Source organism: Halichoeres trimaculatus, unplaced genomic scaffold, assembly GCF_033239565.1.
Source record: "Halichoeres trimaculatus isolate MK-OKI-2021-1 unplaced genomic scaffold, fHalTri1.1 fHalTri1_scaffold_15, whole genome shotgun sequence".
Lineage (NCBI taxonomy): Eukaryota > Metazoa > Chordata > Actinopteri > Labriformes > Labridae > Halichoeres > Halichoeres trimaculatus.
Window position 1 is genome coordinate 9,040,750 of NW_027437193.1, and position 22,148 is coordinate 9,062,897.

A 22,148-nucleotide genomic window follows, 5' to 3' on the forward strand; every position below is an offset into this window, starting at 1 on the left:
AAAATCTGACATCGGTCTGCATTCACGCTTTATTTAGAGAATTTTCAGCGCGTTACTTTCACACAAAAACACCGCTAAATAAGGCACTAGTTCTTATAGTGTCATAAAACGGCGCTACCTCTGCTGCAGAGCCACAGCTGACTACGAGACGCTTGCCGCTTAGTGTATCAGTCCGTGCGTGCGGCGTGCCAGATATAAACAAACGCAGGTAGTCTGCCTGGACGAAGAGACACGATGAGAACTAGAGCCTTGTTAAGCGAGTGTTTTTGTGTAAAAGTAACGCGCTGAAAATTCTCTAAATAAAGCGTGAATGCAGACCGATATCAGATTTTTTCGGTGGGAGTCCGTTTATTTGTGTTTTTGGTCAAGTAAAAAATTGCCCCGTCTGAGTGCAGAGGAAACCGGCAGACGAGCAGGGAGGGGGTGTTTGGTGCATGCGCCCTGGGCTTCTGCTGCACAAAATCACTGCTGTAGGGGTAATTTCTGCCCTAAACCTTGTGATAGGACCCAACTTGTTCAATCCCGTCGTATCACTTTAAGCTGGGCTCAACTACCAATAGCTGGCAAGGTGGTGATAACAGGAGGAGGAGAGAGCTACACTTCTGCATAAAAAGTACACATTGCTGAATGCAATTCAGGTTTGCCACAGGAACACAATCTAAGCCTTTTTCAGTGTTTATTCTTGCACAGAAAGCAAAAGCAAAACCATCTGAATATCATTACAGACTTAAATTTCGATCTTGAAATTTTAAAAATTTAACATATTGTTAATTATTCAACACTTACAGCAACAAGTATTCAGCATAAACCAAAGCCCCACACCACAATGCAATACCTGTCCTTATATTAAGCTTTAACATATAAAACAATAACTTTAATACTAAAAAACTAGTACCAGACGAACACATTTTACAATCATAGAGTATAGAAAACTAAAGCTGCTTAGTACATTGGTAAAATCTTGATGTCTTTGATGTAATGTTGGTATCACTTTGTGTGATTTCACACTGCATTACTGCGTTGTAGAAACATGAGAGGCTGAGATATGTGTCACTAGAAACTGAATTCATTTATATTGAATTAGAAATGCTCAGTTTGAATAACTGCAATGAAAACAGAATTTGAAAAGCATGATTAAAAATCAAATGTAATATTTTGAAATTGAATCTATTTGCTTTGAAATGCTATTTTAATCTATTTGTAAATCCACTCAATTTTATTCATAATAAAAAAATCAGGTTTCAACTTAATTTCAGATCAGTGAGACTGAGCGCTTACTCACAGATCGCCTACCCACATCTGCAAAAACTCTTTTGTTGTCCGTGGCTTCACTCCTGAGCTGATTCTCGTAGCAAGAGTACAAAGACGAAAAAAGGGAGCTTCACATTTTTTCCATTTACATCTGCGGTATGCCTCTAATGGCAACAACTGGTCTTTTGTTACACCTCTGTGTGTTATACATTACAGATAACAGTTGTGTAAACATCCTGTCTTGCACCAGCGACATGTAAAAGCTTTATATCAGAAGGAAACACATGAACAACATTTTCACTGTCTGGCTATAAAGTCACTGTAATGAGACATAAATCAGTGACAGAAGAATAACGTGTTTGAGGATAAAACTTGTGCAGTGTGACTCTCAGGCCTCTCTGACCCCCTGCTGAGAGCATCAGAGGGCGAGGTGATGCTGTTATTGTCACAGCTTCGGTGCAAACGTGTTGCTTCATGTCTGCAGCTCATCAAAAACCCGCACACTCGTCTCATTCAGCGGCCACCTCAATTACAGCAGCGTCACCATCGGCCCACCATCCATCCACCCAGTCTGGGTGTGATACATCAGGGCCCGGTGGCCTCCATTAGCGCTCCTCCTCAGGGACAGGACAACCTCTAAAGCGCAGCACTCAGGGAGCACGCTGAGGCCCTGCACTTTACCCTAACAGCTTCATCAACGCCGCATCCCCAGAGCCAGTCACACACACTGACACAAAATACACACACATACACAACCTCTGGAGGGCCCAATTAGCAGCCATCACCTGTAATTCAATAACAACACTCCCTTTCTCTCAGCCTCTGCAGCTCTCTCCTTCACACAGCAGTGATTCTGCTGCATGATTTAGAAAGGAGTGTGTCGATAGAGCCCTACATCAACCAGCAAATCTAAATCTGCACTGACACTTTATTAAGGGATTCAATAGACATGCATATTTTGTTTGCAAGCACGGGATGTCTTCTATCGCTGCTCCCTCTAAGTCACATTTAAAAGCGTCGTACATCATCATCCCTGCAGCTCGGTGCCCACAGGACACAGGATGGAGCAGAAACACAAAGAGAGAATTCAAACTCCACTAATCAAGTTTAGCATCTAATCAAATCCTCTGTTCCAATTTGAGTCCTTCACTCACACCTCCCACTCTGCATGGATAAGAAAGAAAAACAAAGAACAGCTTTTCCTTTACCAAACACATCTCCATAAATAACTGTGTATTGGTGTAAGCACTAAGCAGGCAGGTTTGTGATGTAGAAAACAGTTCAGGTGATGTTTCTTTTTATAAATGTTTTATAAATTATTTTATGGGCAAGTTTGCCCGTTTCTCTCCAAACTAAAACATTTACTCACGCAAAGATGGAAGCAGCAGCTACTTTTATCAAGTACCAATCATCTTATCCAACGAGCATTTTAACATGAGGAAACAGAGAATACGTCCTCTTATTTCCCTCATCTCAAAGCGACATGAACAAGGGAGCAAATTTAGCTGAGCAGTTAAATGACACACACAACTAGGGATGGGTACCTTTCACATTAGAAAAGATTCGATACCGATGCCCAGGACCTGGCAATCGGTATTGGTGCTCAACGGTACCAATTTTCTGTACTTTTTTGTGTTTATGTGGTAAAAAATATCAATTTGTTTAGTTATAAACTTTTTTCTTCAATTTGACATATTTATTCTTCAATATATAACCTTCCAATGCTGTGTTCATGTCCAGTAGGGATGGGTACCAAATTAGGTACCATGTTTAGGTACCTAAATGCATCCTAATGACTGTGAGGGAGTGGAAGAGTAGGAGATTTTCCATGCTGGACATGAACACAGCATTATAAGGTTAAAAACTGAAAAATAAATATGTTAAGTTGAAAAAATAATTCATTCAAAAAAGTTTTTTATCACATAAACACAAAAAAGTAATAAAAATTGGTACCGTTGAGTACCGGAACCGATTGCCAGGTACTGGGCATTGGTACCGTATCGTTTCAAATGTGTAAGGTACTGATCCCTAATCTAGCCTAATCTACCAGCATGAAAAATTGCCTACTCTTCCAGTCCCTCACAGTCACAAGGATGTGTTTAGGCACCTAAACATGGTATCTTATGATTTTACATGAATCAGTACCCAGTACTTTTGACAGAATTTGGCCAGTACCTATAAAAGTACCTAATTTGGTACCCATCCCTGTGCATGACATCATCTTAAGCCAGAGTTCTATCCTCTAAAAAAAGACAATGGATGTTTTTCTCACATGACTATGACAATTAAAATACAGTATAATTCATTTAGCATTTTAAACATATTTGATAAGCTAATAGAAAAAAAGTGACCCACGAATGATTGTTGTGGAGCCGTTTTACCAACAGAAAACCCAACAGCACATTTATTCTTGCTTAAATATCCAAGTTGATAAGAGGAGTTGGAGATAAATCAGCCATATGAGAAATAACCAATAATAACAAACTCCATTACTAAAACCAAAGCACAGGAAATCATTGTAAACAACAACTCCATTCGGATAAAAATGAAGCTATTAGGACTTAAAGTAGAACATAGTGAAACAAGCATATAATAATGAACTACGCTGGAGCAGTGGAAGTAATAACTGCTTCATTAGAGCTATGAATGTAGATTATGCTCAAGTGCTTCAGGCTCATGAGAGTCGAGAGACAGTCTGGATAGAACAGGGCATCTGAATACTCAAGAGGTGAGTAACACCAGCAAAAACCTTGCAACAACCACTCTGATGATAAGTGTGTCTGTAGTTTTCACAAATAGGTAATTTAATGTGCTACAAATACAGGAAGCTTGTTGAGGAGTTGGGGATGTTATGCACATATCACCCAGAATGTGGGTCACGTGTATATCAAGTGGTCAGAAATAAAATAATATCTGTAACTTGTTCCAGAAATGAAACAGCAACAGGTGAAAATTGAATGAAACCCATCACAAGTGAGCGAGCGGGGAGGGGATGATGATGTGATATCACGAGACTGGGCGTAGCTGGCGCAACGGTCTGCTCACCAGGTTGTCCTTTTCCACTCTGATGATACTATGAATATGTCCAATCACATGCAGCTCTGATATAAAGAAGAACTACTGCCACAGTCTTAAACTTTGCTCCATCTGCTCTCCATCCATCCATCCTCCTCCCCTCAGAGAAAAGAGAAAGAGCTAAAGAGACATACTTTCTGTTCTACCCCTGAATCATCTGCATCATTCAAGAATGTTCATAATTCATCAACTTGTCATTTCTGAGCAACTCTTCTGATCTGAGACAAAATAAGACCTGACCTGGAAATGCAGCCTCAGTTGAAGAGAGGAGAATAAATCACTCTCCTCGAAGCTTCTAATCTAATTCTCTATTCCTCTCCACCTGTCCTGCTGCTGCTGCTGCACCCACTCCAGTCTCAGGGGGGTCTTTACTGAGTCCAGGCCCCTCCTAACCCACCTGTCCACTGCTCATGATTTATGTCTCCAGAGACGCAGGGGCTGCTGGGAGGCTGCTTTTTCATTTTACTGCTTTTTAAGATTTAATCTCAAAGACATCAGAGGGTGGGGCTCTGTTTGAAAATGATAATAAAGCATTTTATTTCAAAAACAAAAACAAAAACATTTCAACATTTCAACATTTCAACATTTCAAGATACTCAAAAACATTACACAGATCAAAATGTTAAGCTTTAACTTGTTGGAATCTAAAAAAATACTGTGACCAAAAACGAGGCACAAAAAAATGATGTCTTAACACATTTTTCATTACAAGAAAAAAAACATTATTTCAACACTCCACCAGCCTCTAGATTAGGACTCTAAATTTAGTTGTGCTTTAACTTTGAAGTGTTTCCAGTGTTTTCTTTATCCGTCTCATTGTTCTGCCGCCTCGCTCCTCAGAGCGCCACATTTCTTTTCATTCCTTTCCATACACCTGTTCCTTTTGCTTCCACCTTTGAGATGTGTCCCACTTTTAATGGAAACAAATCAAAGCAAGCAGCCTATCACAGACAGACCTCGTTCCACTTCGATGTCCAGCATGCACAGGATTATGTCTCTACTTATACTCGACATGTACAGAGGTACACACAGCTGTGGCTGGCTGTTGAGCCTGGAGGCAGGCAGCAGCTTTGGGCTGCGCTTTCACTGATTTCCTCTGAGCTCCTGGAGCCCACAGCCCTCTGTTCTGCCTCTCAGGCGGCAGGAGAGAATAAAGAGAATGGAGGATGGCAGGAAATGTTAATTTTTAGCACCACCAAAGGAGAGGGAGAGGGGTTTCCCACCGGCTGAGTGTGAGAGAGTGCTCCCCCTCTCCCACACACACACAGGACTTTGAAAGGGACTCTTTTTCTTCAGCCTGAATGCACACAAAATCACACAAACGGATAAACACAAACACATCTGAACACTTTGCACACACACACACACTCCTTTGGTGAAGTCTTGAGAGGGTGTGAGTTGGGGTCCTGGTCAGCAGCAGTTGAATAAAGTGGGCTTCCTCTCTACAGGCTGTCTGTTTCTCACAGCTCAGCCGGGGTTAGCATTAGCACCTCAGTGCAGATTAAAGTTTTAGCTGCTAGCTGCTAGGGGAGCCTCTTGAATACATGAATATTCAGGTGGTTTAATGCGCACGATGAAAGGCGACAGCAAAGCAGGTTACTTGTGGAAATGGGTTAGGCCACCTTTAAGAAGAAAGTGCTAATGCGACTTTGGCAGTTCTTCTCAGATTTCATGCTCCAGTGGAGCTGGATGTAAACTTCAGGTCTGGGTCTCTGTTTTGGCTTTGTGTGGAGCGTAGGCGGCAGCGAGTAACTCCATCTTCATATCGCTTATTTAAAGCAGCATTGAAAGTTTGGAGGAGTTGGCTGTAGTGTAATCTTGTTTTGAACTGATCACGGCAGACTTGGCATGAAACAAATCTTTTCTATGACTCTTAATGAGCTCTTCCTTTTACATTTCTGAGAGCAGCAGCTTTCAAGTTTCACTCTTTTTTTCCAATTAAAGCAATAAAAGGACATGGATTTTTTTTAAGTCTATTCAGGAAACACTGAAGGAACAAATAAGATCCTTTATCTTTTGCAGGCATCATAACCAAATACTCATATTCAATTTTATTTTGACAATTTGAAACTGAATGAAGAGCCACCCACCTAAAGGTCTTAAGGTTCGACAGCTTTGGTCTCGCAAACTCTAGACAATAAAGATGTCCTTCAGCCTGATGTTAAGAGACCTGTAGTTGAGAACTGAGATCATTAGTGAGAAGTATGTATGTGTTAAAGCCTTAAAACAAGATCCATATCTGAGGTGTTGACTTGTTTTGAAAAGCACCATTAGTGCAGTTTAGTTCCCGGAACATGTGGCTCATGTGCTTTCAGCTCCAGGGCTGCTCCACTGACCTCCGACCTCCCTGTGGAGGACTGGGTGGATAAGGGGGGCTATCCTCTAAAATCTCTGTTGCTGAAGCTGGTGGCAGGCAACTTATATTTCCAACCTTAAAAGGCCAGAGCTCTGAGTGCTTCAGATTAATTGAATCTGAATCACGTCATGAGTTTGTTTCAGTTTCATACGAAGCTGAAGGGCAGTGCAGTGCACGGTTCCTCTTCCGCCTCAGATACAAATAGAAGCTAAGAAGCAGATCACACCTGCATGATGTCTGATCAGTCTGCTGGATCACTCACTTGTGAAATGATTAAGATTACCTTTCTTATACTTGACTCAGTTGATGAAGTGTTTGATATTGTGGTGATTTTTGTTTGGCGCACCCTGTTGATTTAGAGCGGACTTCACAGATGTGTTTGCGTGGAAAAACTCAGAGGCCACACTGTAAACCAAAAGCCACAGTTGGTGTTTTTCTTTCTGATCATAGTCTCATAAAACTTCAAGGGTTGGAACTAAAGATCATATTCTGTTGTTTAAATGGAGAATTTTACCTCCGCCAAAGAGGTTATGTTTTTGAGAGTTTGTTTGTCTGTGAACATAACTCAAAAAGTTACCAACGGATCTTCATGACATTTTCAGAAAATGTTCAAAATGGGATAAGGAAGAAGTGATTAAATTTTGGAGGTGATCTAGATCGCCGTCTGGACCCAGGATTTTTTTTAAGGATTTTTTTTAAAGGAACATATGTGTTTATAACTCCACAATCAATGGTCCCAATACAAGACAAGGTCACCATAATTTCTGACAGATGTAAAAGTATGATCCACATCCTGGCAATATTCTGGATACTAAGATCCAGAATATGAAATATGTACTGGGTCATCATAATTTTCAACACTATTAGGTAACAAATTGTTGAACAAACTCGCAACTAACACCAAATTGTAGCAGACAGTCTGCTGAAAGGGAGTATAACATTAAAGTCGGACTAAAGTGTTGCATGACTAACACAATATGTTTGGTGGAGGTCTGTGCTCTCTAAGTGCTTTTCTTGTTTTGTAGTGAGCTGACTAAAAAACTGTTGTACTGAATGACAGTGCTGCACAATTTATTGCAATTACATTAATATCACAAATGAGTATTCACAGCAAAAAGTCTGAATGTATTGTAAATGAAAACAAAAGAAGTGTAATAAGAAAAAGCAATGCTTGCACTCAGCACGGTCACATTGCATTTCCTGGATGGAGGGAACTGAATTAATGCTTAAACAGCATTTAAATGCAGTCAGGTGAAGCTATGGCTGCTTTAAGCTGCCCTCAGATTGAATGGTGAGAATTTTGTGGTGAAAGCCAACCAAGCATTCAGGTGAAGAACACAGACATAAATCTGAGTTTTAGCTACAATCAAATTTCTTATAGAGATCAAAATATGTAATGATCAAGCATTAAACCACTGTATTCAGTTTTCGTGCAGCAGTGAATAATGTCTGCAAATACTTTTGTCTTCATTAGGCCGTATAAAAGAGTCTTCTCTTTACACCTGATCTGTCAAGGTGCCTTTATCTAATTAAAACACAACAGCATCATCACGAACCTGTGACTCTCCCTCACAGGCTCCACCATGTTAATGCATGTAAATCCAAACAAGCAGTCCTGTGTTGTTATGCAAAGCCTAAAGGAAACTAGCAGTTTCCAGCCTTGATGCACACAAACACACACACAAACACACACACACACGCATACTGCTCAATTAGTCACAGCAGCAGCAGCATCAGTAGCCCTGATGCACCTCCCCCTCAGAAACGTAAAAGGCGAGGGGAGGGGTTAATGCTGACTCGCTAAAGATGTCCTGTAGTGCTTTGTCATTCCACAGGCCCATTTGTGCTGGGGAAACAACACACACACACACACACACACACACACACACACACACACACACACACACACACACACACACACACAAAGCCTTAGGCTCTTCAGCACTTGGAGAAAGTAACATGAATGACCAGTGGTCAAGGATCAATTAACAGCTCCTGTTGACCACAACCACTTCTTCTAGCACTCAGGATTGCTTCCTCGCCTAATGCTTCTTCATACATCCACTAAATGCACTACAAAGGTGGACAGAGCTTACACACTCACATCTCACCTGAGCTGTACAGAACACATGACAAAAACCTTCAAACTCCGGTAAATAATGTGAATTTAAAGCATTGTTACACCATGTTTGACCAACAATATTACACACAGTGCTATATTGATGATTTGTTATCAGAATATGAGTGTACCAGGATGAACCCAGCCATAGGCAGAGCGTGTTATCTAACAGTCAGACACTCACATGACTCCTCTGCTCAGTAGAAGCGCTGTAACTGAAACACCTCAGGGTGACCTCAAAAAAGGTTCATTTATGCCGAGAGGACTGCAAAACAAGCGGCAGTAAAAGAGTGTGATTTGATTGTGTCACATTGTGTCATGGGCTGAAGCAGAGTAAATCAAACAGCATTGATCTGAAGGTATGAGCTTGGGCTGAAGTTTCTGGTAAGATGATACAAAGCTGGTTTTATGCACAGTGCAATACATTAATAGAGTATTACAGCATCAGCATCAAGGAGAGCTGAGCAAATACCGCTCATCTATGCATCAAACAACAGCCAGCTGATCAAAGAGCTTGTCACCACACAGTAAAATGAATGCTTTGGAAACTGTAATTCAAAGCACTTTCATATCAACATCTTTTTCCATGACCTGATGGAGAAAACAGCAGTCTGCTAACGACACTTATCTGAAAACACACTGCTTTCACTGTGAAAAGAAAAGAACAATTTGGCACAGCACCCGCTGGTATAAAACATGATACATGAGACATTCCTGACAATGGATTTGCACAACTCTCCCAGGTGGCGCCAATATAGGCAGCAAATGAACAGAAGAGGCAGAAAACAGGATGCTAGATGATTAATGGGTGTTAACAATGCTGAATTTATAATCCTAATCAGCCCTCTATGTGAGGAAGCCGATGTATCTAAAAACATAAGACCTCAGGGATGCATGCTATGCTTTGTGAGAAATAACCCTTAATGTAAACATACAGTTTTGCATGATAACTACACGGGTCATGTTTCCTTAATTCTTCAGATACCTCTGCAGGACAGGGTGGACAGGCGCCGGTGAAGGCCAGGTCCCTGGCAGGGTTCTACGTATGAGCAGTACAAGCCTGGGAGTAGGCCGCTGTGTTTATCCTGTCAAGGTATGTTAACACCAGGCTGCATTCCTGTAGTCCCTAAATTGCAGTGTTAGATTACAGCCCAGCTGAGAGTGCACTGGTACACACACACACACACAAACATGGAGTAGTTTAAAGCAGGAGGAAAGGCGCTGGATGACGAAGCTGTGACCAAAGTGGCAGCAGCAGAAGGGCAGGGCCGACACCTGACATTTACAGGGGAGCTGCAGAAGATTACACAAGAGGTGGAGACTGTGGAGTGACAAACTAGCCACACTCCTTTTAGTTATATCCTAATCTAAAAACAACAGAATGACTCTTTAATGCACGCGCTGCAGCTGCAGCTTACTCTGATGTACAGTCCGAAGTGTGTTAAGGGCTTAAATTAAGCCAAAACAAGTACAGTAAGTGAGTAAAGAAGGCTGTTAGAGGTCTCTGCAGGCCAATAGCTAGACGACACTCATCATTTACTGTGCTTTTATACCAGCGTGTTTACAGCTGCTGCATGCTGGGAGATCATCTCTATAAAGATAGGAGGCAAGGCCAACTGTAAGGCATCTATCAATAACAGCAGACAGGTTAGGTGGAGTGTTTAAATCTAGGGGACAACAGCAACACTTGAACTAAAACTGATAAACTAAGTCTCTGGTCCTTATCAGGTGAAATGCATTGTGGGATGTAAACATAAACAAAGGGAATTACTCTGAAATATACAGTTGTTGAGCAAGAAAAGAAATACAACTACTTTAAAAACCTGTGCAATTACTAAAATTGAGATTCCTTTAGCTAACCATGTACCAGTGATATGTTTACAGATCTGGCTCACTCAGCAAAGCTTTGTGGTGCAATGTGAAACTGAAACTCATGTTAGACCCAGGGCCATATCCCAAGGGGTGGCCTTCCTTGAAACTTGACAAGTCACCTCAGGTACCAGCCAGAAATCCTGAGCTAATGTTGGCCATGTTAAAAAAAAAAAAAAAAATGATCAGGCTGGCTGTAGCTTTGTATCATAAAGCAGAGCAAGTTCCTCTTGTTGATGCCTTAAGTTGTCACTTTTTAAAACATTTTGTGATTCTTGATGAAGTCAAAGAATCAAACATAACTATAAAAGATGTGTGAAACTTGATGCTAATGTCATAACATACAGAAACAAAGAGAGCTGATGCTGTAAGTTGTGTGTGTCCATGTGTCTGCATGGTCTGGACACACCCCTGGTTTGTATCCTTGAAATCCAATAGCAGGTGTGAGTCAGTGTGTGCCTGTCACACATTTCGTTTAAGGTGCTAATTTTTTCTCAAACATCCACTCAACAGATGACTCTCTTTTTATGATTCACAGTATTTTTTTTTTCATGTGCTTAAATTTTTGGATAAAATACAAACTGCATTTGATTACAACCCACTGGTAGAGCTGGATGTTTTGATTTTTTTAAATTGATGAGTTATCTAGTTCAGTAAAAAATAAGTAACTACTTTTCAGTGCATCATATGTAAAGTATGCTTCTTTATGTTTTTTTCCTACAAGTAATTGAAATTAATATCTTCAAATTTTGCACTTTTTGGTCAGACCAAAAAATTTGCATGTAAATAAACTTTAAATTATATATTTAGAGTACTCAAGAAGCAGGTGAACCATGATAGACACAACTTTAAGCCTTTGTATGGAGCTGCTGATGATACCTGCAGCTGTTTCAACAACACAGAGATGACAGGTTAATGTCTGGCACATGAGCTCCTTTGAAATACAAAAGAGAGATCAGGCTGTTGCCTGTCACACTGAGTCTCGTGCGTGAAAATTACAAATGACTAAGCGTTTTTTTTTCATAAAGTTAATTTGTAGGAGACACCAACAACACTAAGAGATGAGTTGTACTTGCAGCAGATGAAAGCAGCGTGTGCAGAATCACAGCACCTTTTGCCATCTTGACTGTGCGTCCCGTTACACGAACAATGATGCGCTCCTATCACAGGATGATCTCATTCCAGGTTGAATGTGTGGAAATTAAGCGGAATAAGATGCTTAGGAATACTCTTGTTGAGATTTTGAGCTGTACGTTTAAAAGCTGTGACGTTTAAATCGGTGAAAATACACCTTTATAGGTGTTGCATCACCTTGCGTACCTGGCTGTCTCCGGTCCAGGGAAAAAAAGGCAGCAACCCCGCCTTCACTGCAGTAATGGTACTGACCGCCATTCCCTTCCGCTCACCGCTCAGGAAATTGTATAACGAATCACCGCAACACAATAGATGGAAACGAGAGGTTTGACGGGGAGCCCTATACGCTCTGTTATTGTCCAGGGTTAGGAATAACACAGGGATAACCACCTTATGCACTGCTCGTTCGCCGTGCAGACACACACACAGAGCTGCAGAGTGCACTCGATCAAACACCCAGTCTCCACATACACATAGGATACATAAAAAGCGGAGATAAAGCATGCACAAGTGGGTCAGAAATCCGTGTCGGTGAGATAAATCCCGCGAGAATGAAAGCAGGCGAGCATCCATGCGAAACTGGCACGGCACACACGGTGAAACTACAAAAAAAAATCATCTCTACCTGCACAAGTTGACATTTGGAGCGATTTTCAGGCTCCTCACGAAACACTGAGGCTTTATGAAACGACGAGCAGATCCTGTTCCGGTAACGGAAGAGAGCCGCAGGTGTTATTTCTGTTTATTTCTAGGCCATTTGCAAGCCCCGTTATCCGCGTTCAGGTAAACATGATGATGATGAGGATGATGATGGCTCCTGTACGGACGCGCAGAGTCACCGTCGTGTCGTCAGCAGGAGAAAAAAAAAAGGTGCTTTCCAGCCCCTCGGCTTACACACATCATGCCTCATAACGGTGTCTAAAAATATATTCATTTATGGTTTTACTTTTTTATTGGCTGATTCTGTGTAAGAGGGGAGTACAGGTAAGGAATCGGCCAATGAGGGACAACCTACGTTCCAAATCTATTTTATTTCCTTTACTCCATAACAGGTGTACTCAAAATACGAGAGTGAAAGGTGCACATGATACTTGAACTTCCCCTGTTGGTATTTTAATAATATTTAATATACATGAAATCTTTGGTCGTATTAAAACATTAGTTTTCTCAAAACCTTTGCACAGATACTTCAAAATTAAAGTCGTACAACTGCTAAATAAACCCAATATAACAACTTTTATAATGTGCATAATACAGCTTTGTTCGCCCGAATGCATGTGTGCAAGGAGAAGCTGCTTAATAATAAAATTAGGATCAATTTGCGCAGCAATCGACCGGAAACTAACGCCAAATGACTAAAATTACAAAATAATACTCCTAATCTGGTGAGTGAGATTAGAAACTGCACCCAGGAAAAGAAAGGAATCAAATCAGAAGGATTAGAAATATGATATGCACTCTTACCTTAACTAAGAGAACATGTGGTGCTGCAGTTGTAGCAGGGAGGGGTGTACTGGAGATAATATAAACATCCCATGTCTTTTCCATCACCGGAGCAGCAGTGAAGCACACCAAAGCCCATGCCAAAAAAAATCTCATAACAACATACTTCAACGTCCGGTTGAGAAAACCCGATTAAGTTGAGTTATCAGGAACAAGCGAGAGAAACTGCACCATCCGTAAGCACGAAACAAACCCCGCACCAACCTCGCCCTAAAGAATCAAACACTACACTGCAAACTGCGTTCAACGGGCCACGTTGTTGTGAGAAAGCCCCGCAACCTGCCGCCAAGTGTTGCCGAGGGTGGGAAAGTGGCAGAAAAGTACCGAAACAAGGAGAGGAAAAGTGGAGAAAACTTACAAATTCAAGCAGGAATCAAGCGCTCCTCTGGTTATTATAAGTGACGGATAACGGTTCACTCAGCGAGGCGGCCCCGTGCACCGCTAGGCGGAGAGAGAAGCCAACCAGGTATAACGGTACACCACCACCCTGGGATATGAACACACCAATACTCCGTAAAACTCCGACAAACGAGCTCCAACTAACTCCCAGAAGTCTTCAGAAGGAGTTCACCGAGTGAAAAGCTCCCCTGTAGCCCACTTGAGTCGCCCAGAGGCGGTAACGGAAGAGTTTGGACTTACCGCTGCTCCTCTTCGGGTTCGCCTGTTTTCTGCGCTTACACCTGGGGCCATCCGCCATGATCCTCTCGCTGAGTATGAAGCGCAGCCGCTCGCGAGTCACCTCCTCCCTCCTCCTCCTGTCTCCCCCCTCCTCACCCCTCCCTCTCCCCTGTCCGCTTTACGACGTCACCTTCCACCAGCAAAAACACCTGGTTTGCGACATACTAGCTGCTTTTACGGCATCACTTTCTCGAACACCTCAGCACGTGGCCCCTCCTACTGGCCGCTCGTGGGTGGGTGTTTTCTGGGGGTGGGTTCCAAACGGTGGTCCCGCCGCTCTGTCAGGGACGGCAACCAGGAGAATCCAAAAAAAAAGAAAGGTGTTTCCACAGGTGGGAAAGAAGGAAGGTGCTTTACAGTTCAAAATGAGGTTGTTTTCTCAGAATGATAGAAATTAGATGGGTAAATTAAAGAAGGTAAAAGCTCTAATAATAATAATAGTAAAAGCATATAATTAAAACAGCAGTGATATTGTTAGATGTGGTAAAGTTTAGTAAAATAATTAAGTAAACTAGTGATAATACGGAAAATATGGTGATACATATTAATACAATATAAAAGCAGTTATAAAACAGAAGATTCTTTAAAAAAATTTAAAAAGTTGAAACAAAACATAAGGAAAAAGTAAAAGTGAGTTTAAAGGCAATATGAAGACTACATCACATAAAAGCAAGTCAGAAAACATGTTTTATAAGGTGATTTATAAGGTGAAACTGATTCGGCTTTACTCAAATTCTTTTACTTGACAAGTTTACTTACTCACTAAATGATCCTGTAGGCACTGTATAGTAGCATATCACTGCAAATTCTATTGTACAGTAGATTTATGGTCCTGAAAGTTGCTGATTTTTGTAAGCTTGATGCTATTTATCATAAAAGTATGCTATATAGAAAGAAATCTGAAAGTAGCCTTTACTTTTCATGCTATGATGGTATTCTTGTGTAAGCTTACTATTAGATTAGAACTGACAAAACAAATTTGTTGCAAAAATTAAACGTTTCATAATCTCAAGCTGTAGTTCAGCCATTTCTGTTTCAAGAAAACATTAGTACACATTCAGGGTAGTGGATCAAAAACATTTCTGATAACAGATTTAAAGCCTGAATTAACATGCAGATAATTCGAGAATTACAAGGATTATAAAGTTGAGGAACCCAGAGTAGGCAAAGCAATGCATTTAACCCCTTTGTGCCTGAATTGATTAACAATTATAAAAACAGATTGCTTTTATGTGTTTTTGCATTCCTGCAGATGTTAAAATAAGTGGAGATTGTAAATTTAAGTGTAGTACATGTAATAGTTGTAACTAAGTTATATTTTATATGTAGAAATAAGAAGTTCATCCTCTGACCAACGTATTGTGACATAGTGAATCTGATATGATCTTTGGTTTGTGCAGAATTAGAATTAATGGGTAATAATGAGATACAAAGGTCATTTCAGCTGCATCAAGACCCAACAGGGTATGTAGCAAATTTGCAACAACAGGCATCAAGGGGTTAAGTATAGGGAGTAATGTACTTTTATCAACTTTTATTTCTGTAACCGAATATAAAGTGAAAAGTTGTATTTCATCAGTAAAGTAGAAGTAGTGTTAAATGTAAACCCACCACCCTTTCGAAGTGTGTCCATTAGAATACTGTCAAAGCTGCTTTAATGTCTATTTATCACAGAAGTTAGCTATGTGGGAATGGTTAAGTGAAGGCAAAATCAATCTCATTATTTTCTGAGCTCATGATTACATACACAGACAAACTCTGAGCACTGTTTTGCCCTCAGCAGGGTCAGACGTTTACTGACAGTTCACGGCAGGTCAGGAGAGAGGCCTTCACAGTCCTGTCGTGCTATTCTTGTACCTGCCGATGATCAGGTTTCCAGTTCAGACGCACCAGGTGCTGCTGTGTGCCTCCCACAGACGACAGGACTCATCTGAATCTCCTATTGTGGGCAGAAGAGGAGGGTTTAAATCCAACCGCAGAGGCTTAACGAGAAGGACAGAAAGCGTGAGATTATGTGCATTTTTCAAAGGTGTTTCATTGTGAGCGTGCTGTATTCAGCAGCTCCACTCAACATGAATGTGCTCGGATTGAAACTGCAAAAACAATGAAGGCAGGAGAAGTATTCAGAAATTTTACCAAAGGAAGAAGAGCAAAACCAAATGGCAGAGGTACTATATTTCAGGGAAAAAAAGCTAATGAAAGTACCAACAGTACCAAAATTGTTTAGAATGGCATATTTTTAGACTCATAATACCACAAGATTACAGCTAATTGATAAATTTATAAGCAGCAGTGGGAGTATGGGGGTTGGTGGACTTAACTCTTACTATAGCTGCTAACTATTTGACTCATAGTGACATTTCAATAAATACTTAAAATTAATTTTATTCATAGTTTGCTTCTTTTTATCTGTTAGTCTTAATCACATTAGATTAACTCAAACTCTAATTTTTGAGTTATCCTCCACCAGTTTTTTGCAGTTTGAAGTTGACTGCTGAACTGATAATAGAGAGCAAGAGTAGATAATGTGCTGAAATTATTGGCTACAAAGCAAAAGATAAAATTAAAGAGAATGAGATATTTTAACAAACTAAGGGAAAAAGGCAGAAATTCTGTTAATAACATATTTAAGACATGACCAACCAAACTTAAATCTGAGCCTTCAGTCTTTACTTTTTCACAAAGATTTCCCTTTTTGGAGTTAGACAAAACAATTATCTTCACTGACAGAAAAGGTGAAGTCAGTGATACTATGAATCTTTGTTCCCTGAGGTCAAGCAGCACCCTAACCTTGATTTAATGACTGATTGATTTAATGATGATTTAATTTTTCAGTCACTGCACAAAATAATGGAAAATTTGACCTTACAGGTTACTTAAAACATGTTTTTCTTTTATCAGGATTCCTAGAAACTCACTATTCACCTCTATAGTTGTTTTTGAATTAGCACTTAGAAATGCACTGCAATGAAATGCATTGCAAAGAAACGCAACACATCGCAAAGAGACGAAACACATCACAAGGTGACACATATCAGTGTAACACATCTCAGCAATCCAAGATTCAAGATTGATAAAGCTTTATTGGCATGGATAGAAAAACATTGTTGCCAAAGCATAACAAATTGGACAAAAGACAATTATAAATAATATTTCCATAAATGGGGTACTACTGAGCGCCGGATTCAATGTTGTTATGAATGCACAATAGGATACCTTAAGTATCACATCGCTTTGCATCACATCATATCATGTTGCATTGAATGGTATAAAATCACGTTGCAAGAAATGCATCCCAGTTTAACCCACTGCATCTCATCACAACACATCCATTTGCATCCTATTGTATTAAATCATATGATATTGTCTTGCATTGCAACAAATCATATCACATCACATGAAAATATATCTATTGTGTTTTATTGTATCATAGCGTATTGAATCGTCACAGATCATGCCACAAGATACAGACAGTAGTTATCCACTTATTCTTTGAAAATGTAGATTTAATTTGAATTCTGAAACATTGTTGCCACATGATATTTTTTTATTGCTTCATTGTTACAAAAATCATCATAATTCTATTTTAATAATAAAGACTCACTTTCCCTGGAGGTCACATAATTACATTAAGACACAGACTCATGGTTTCTGTAAAGTATGATCAGTTTGAACTAACACCTCAAACCACCTCCAACCTTCACCGTCACATCAGTAAAGCTTTAAATGAATGTATTTCCTATTTGTGGATCTCTGTCCTATACATCACAACATCTCTACAGGCAACTGCTGCCTGTGATGTGGAAGGAAATGGATGCTATTATTCAATGCTAATTTAGTATTGACATGACTATAGAGCTCAGAGGGCTTTAGCTTTTTTTCTCCCTTTTAATGGGTTCATTTGTGTATCTGCTGAAAAATCCTTCTCAATGAGTATTCAGACAATAAACAGAGTACTGCCCTTTGAATGAGAGGTGAACCCTGAGGCTAAAAGTTGTTTTCTTCCTCTCTCTTAGCTGTTTCCTTTGTCATGCGTCAGGTAGGAGGCCAAGCTCTAGACTGAATGTATTGATCCAAGTGAGCTTTACAGGAAATTTAACCCCTAAACCTGGTAGTCGCAGAACTTCACTCCTACAATTTATGGTCATGAGGACCATAGGAAAGTTTGGCGCTGTGAGGTTATGAATACTAGGATGGAATAAGTATACATGTTACAGTTTGATTGCCAGTACATCATCAATTTCCATAACATAGTTTAATCTAGTTACTAACATCACTGCACTTTTATAACTAACATTTTTAAACGTATTATTATGTATCACAACATACAAAATAATTAGAATAGAATTTTATTATATTGTATCTCATCATATTGTGTCCTTTTATATTATAATGCGATATACCATGTCATGTATATATTTTGTATCACAGAACTTTGTTGTATAGTATCCTATCAAAACATACGGTATCTATTGTTGCTTAATGATTCGTATTGTATCATATCATACCATATGGTACCAACCATATTAAATGTATCGCATTGTGTTACATTGAATTACATTGTATCGTATACTATCAATCCGTCAGTAGTATTGTATAGCATTGTATTGTATAGTATTGTATCTTATCTCACAAGGTTGTATCCTATTGTAACCTGTTGAGTTGTACGGTACCATATTGTACCGTATCGTATCATACCCTATCTTAACCCACTGTATCATATCGTATTGTATCTTATTGTGTTGTACAGTACTATATTGTAATGGGTTATATCATACTGTATCACACCATATTGCATTGTATCGTATTGTTCTGTATGGTAGCGTATCCTATCATACCATGCTGTTACTTAACCCCTTCCTTTTCTAATAGCTTGTATTGTATTACATAGAATTCCATTGTATTGTATCTTATCTATGGTGTTGTATTGTATTGGTATAGTATTGTACTATACAGCATCCTACCTAATATCTAATCATACTGTATCGTAGTGTATCCTATTGTGTCACATTGTACCGTATCGCACTATACAATACCATATTGTACCGTACCGTACTGTACCATACCATACCATACCATACCATACCATACCATACCATACCATACCATACCATACCATACCATATTGTATTGTATTATATTGTATTATATCATACTGTAGCGTATCATATTGTACTCTATTGTAACATTGAATCATATTGTGTTGTATCTTGTCCCTTTCTATACTATTCCATTCTGTAGGTTATCAGAAGTAATGGTGACAATAAATCACATTATATCATGTTTTACTGTAGCATAACTTATATAGAGGATAATGTTGATCTTATTTCATAAAATTCCCATTGAACCTCTTTGATTCTCAAATGCATAATATATCCCTCTTGAGAATTGCATTTTAAAGTTCATTCAGATAATACGTTGGACGTAAAACTCCAGATTATCGACCTAGCACAAAGGTAGAGTATCGGTCTCTTTCTGTGATAAACATAACATTTCCTACAAATAAATCAATTAACCTCATCTCTACTCCTCTCTACTCGTCTCTGCTTGTCTGTAGAGATGGTGGAGAGCAGAACAGATGAATAATGTAATTTTGTGTCAGGATGAGTAATGTGGGCACAGATCACTTGTCTGGATGAGTGGCTGGGGAGTTAATAATGGTGAGTTCTCACGTTTATAAGGCAGGAAGAGAGGAGATGGATCATCCTCTCTCCCCATTAATGATATGCTATAAAGACTGTAGCTGCATGGTGTTATGAATACAGAGAGGGGCATGAACCTGAAGGAAAATATCTACAGGGAAATGTTTATGATTTGACAAGGTTAATATAAGGGTCAGGTTTGAAGTCCCACTTCTGTTTAAACTTTGCATAAAAATGTCATCACACAGATCTGGATATAATAATTCTTCGAAGGGACTCATTAATCTGTTTTATGCAGGGGAGACAACAATGCCTATTTCTGAATGTTTAAAGGATTTTCTGTCATACAAAGTTCTGTTTTATTGATCGCTGATTGATTGAGACAGCTGGAGCTGAGCTTCAGATTGTTGTTGTTCCTGTTACCTGAGATAAGGGTGCTGTTTAACAGGACAAAGTCTGCATTGGGGGTTTTTGGTTGCAGACAGGTAAACAAGGGAACAGTTGGATGACCTCCCTCTCAGGTGTGTGTGTGTGTATGTGTGTACATCTGTATGTGCTTGGCTTGGAAACCAGAGGGTGGTCAGTTCAAGCCATCGCATTGTCCATAGTATTAAAGTAAATCTGGCTGCTGTAGAAGTGCTCTCTGAGATACTGCCGAGAAACCTATTCAGCAAGGCACTTAACCCTCCAGATAAGTCGTGCACCCACCTGTGCACACCCTGACATCTGTCTATTAATGTTTTTGCTTGGAACCATGATTATCCTTGTGTACTTTTATTTCTGGCCTGTATGTGTGTTTATGTGTGGCATGATCAAAACTTATCATTAATCAGCAAAATAACCAAGGGTGTCAAAAGTATTCACATCATTTACTCAAGTAGAAGTAAAGATACAAAGGTTTAAAAAGACTTCTGTAGAAGTTGAAGTATCAACTCAAGCTTTTAACTTAAAGCTATGGTCTACGATTTGGAAGCTTGGTCATTATCTATAACACCGTTTATTCAGCCATTATGGTCTGATGGTCCAATCTACGCAGTATAAAAAAAATCCATTCAGTACATCAGCTGATAAATGGCATAATAATTGACCAATCCGAGCCCCTGTTCCCTTCATTTCGGATTTGTACGTGAGTCCATCCAATCCCCTGTCTCCCCTGCTCCGCACCGTCCTGCTCATGGTCCTGCCCCGTCCTTCCCCACTACCCCTCTCACATCAGCTAGCTGCTCAGCTACTGAAGCGTCATGGAGCCGGGGAAGACCGAAACCAGGAAGCTGTTACTGTTACCCTCCACAGGGAAGGGAAGAAAGTGAAAAAGTTTCAAGGAAAAGGCTGAAGCAAGGAAGAATTATGAGCGATACAGGGTGCCAACAGAGACTGAATATTGGAGAAATGTACAACCAGTGGAAAAAGCTGCAGAGGGATTCGGGACTGAAGACTTATGCTGAGACAGCTGAGTTTCTGTTAAACAGGTGGTTACTTTGTTTACAACAGTGGGAGATGTCAGCTGAATAACTCTGGTTAGTCTGTGCCTATACTGGCTCATGATTGAACGCTGCGAGTTGGAACGGGTCGGCTCTGTCAATAGATTTTGGCATAAGTTAGCCACACATCTTTGGCATCGTAAACTGAGCTGGATCAGACAAGCCGAGAAAGGTAAAGCCTCACACACAGTTGGCTCTGCTCTGATCAGCTGGCAGTGGCAACACCGGACCCGCTTTGCCTCGCTAATTTATGGTTTTGATTGGTCCAATTGAAAAAGCTACCACTGTGTGTTACAAGGGAGATGACTGTCGTGTTTGTTACATTTTCTGCCGGCTGGCTTCTTACTCTGTCGGAGCAAGAAGCTTGAAACAAAAGTGTCAAAGCACTGGTTTCAAAATTACTCAAAGTATAAAAGTAGAAGTATATTAAGGGGAGGGGCAGGTTCCATAAAGGACAAAAGCTTAGGCTGTGCCACTGGGGCCTATAGTCCATAGTTCACTCCTGAGTCTCTGACACAGACATTTTCGTACAATGCTACATATGTCTGTTATGTCCTTGCTGAAGTGTGGTGTGATTTGTGCCCAAGCGAGACTGCATGTGGGCACCTTGGTTTATGTGCATTGGCATTTGTGCAAGTCTACGAGTTTTTGTCTGCTGTTATCATGTTACCATGTCATGCTGTTATCACTCTTTTTCTCTCTTTTCAGTGATTTTAGGATAGTTTCTACTTTTTAGGTGTGTGTCTTTGTAAGGGATGACAAGCTGGATTGAAACAAGAGTAGTGAGGCTACTTTTAAAACCTGTGGAGTAGAAAGTACAGATATTTGCCTAAAATGTATAAGTAAAAGTAAAAGTTGGCTAAAAAATAATTACTCAAGTAAAGTAGATACCTCAAATTTTTACTAAAGTAAGGTAACAAGGTATTTTTACTTCTTTACTTGACATCTCTGAAAATAACAGATATCTGTCTGTTTTAGATGCAAACTTGTAAAAAAGAAAAGAGGAAAAAACTAGACCAAATGCTCACTCTTTCATCCAA

At 39.9% G+C, this 22,148-nt stretch overlaps 1 protein-coding gene across 2 annotated transcripts in view; it reads right to left on the reverse strand.

Annotated features, from left to right (window-relative positions):
• zeb1a (zinc finger E-box binding homeobox 1a) overlaps window positions 1–14,067 on the reverse strand; it is a 72,688-nt gene extending 58,621 nt beyond the window's left edge. The window contains exon 1 of one of the 2 annotated variants that reach the window (XM_074688434.1): window positions 13,947–14,067. In XM_074688434.1, the coding sequence (XP_074544535.1) occupies window positions 13,947–14,004 (58 nt within the window). In that variant the 5' untranslated portion in view covers window positions 14,005–14,067. Of the gene's footprint in view, window positions 1–12,429; window positions 12,639–13,946 lie in introns of those variants that run through there. The other variant, XM_074688435.1, reaches the window with a different exon arrangement.
• Between the last annotated feature and the right edge of the window lie 8,081 nt (window positions 14,068–22,148).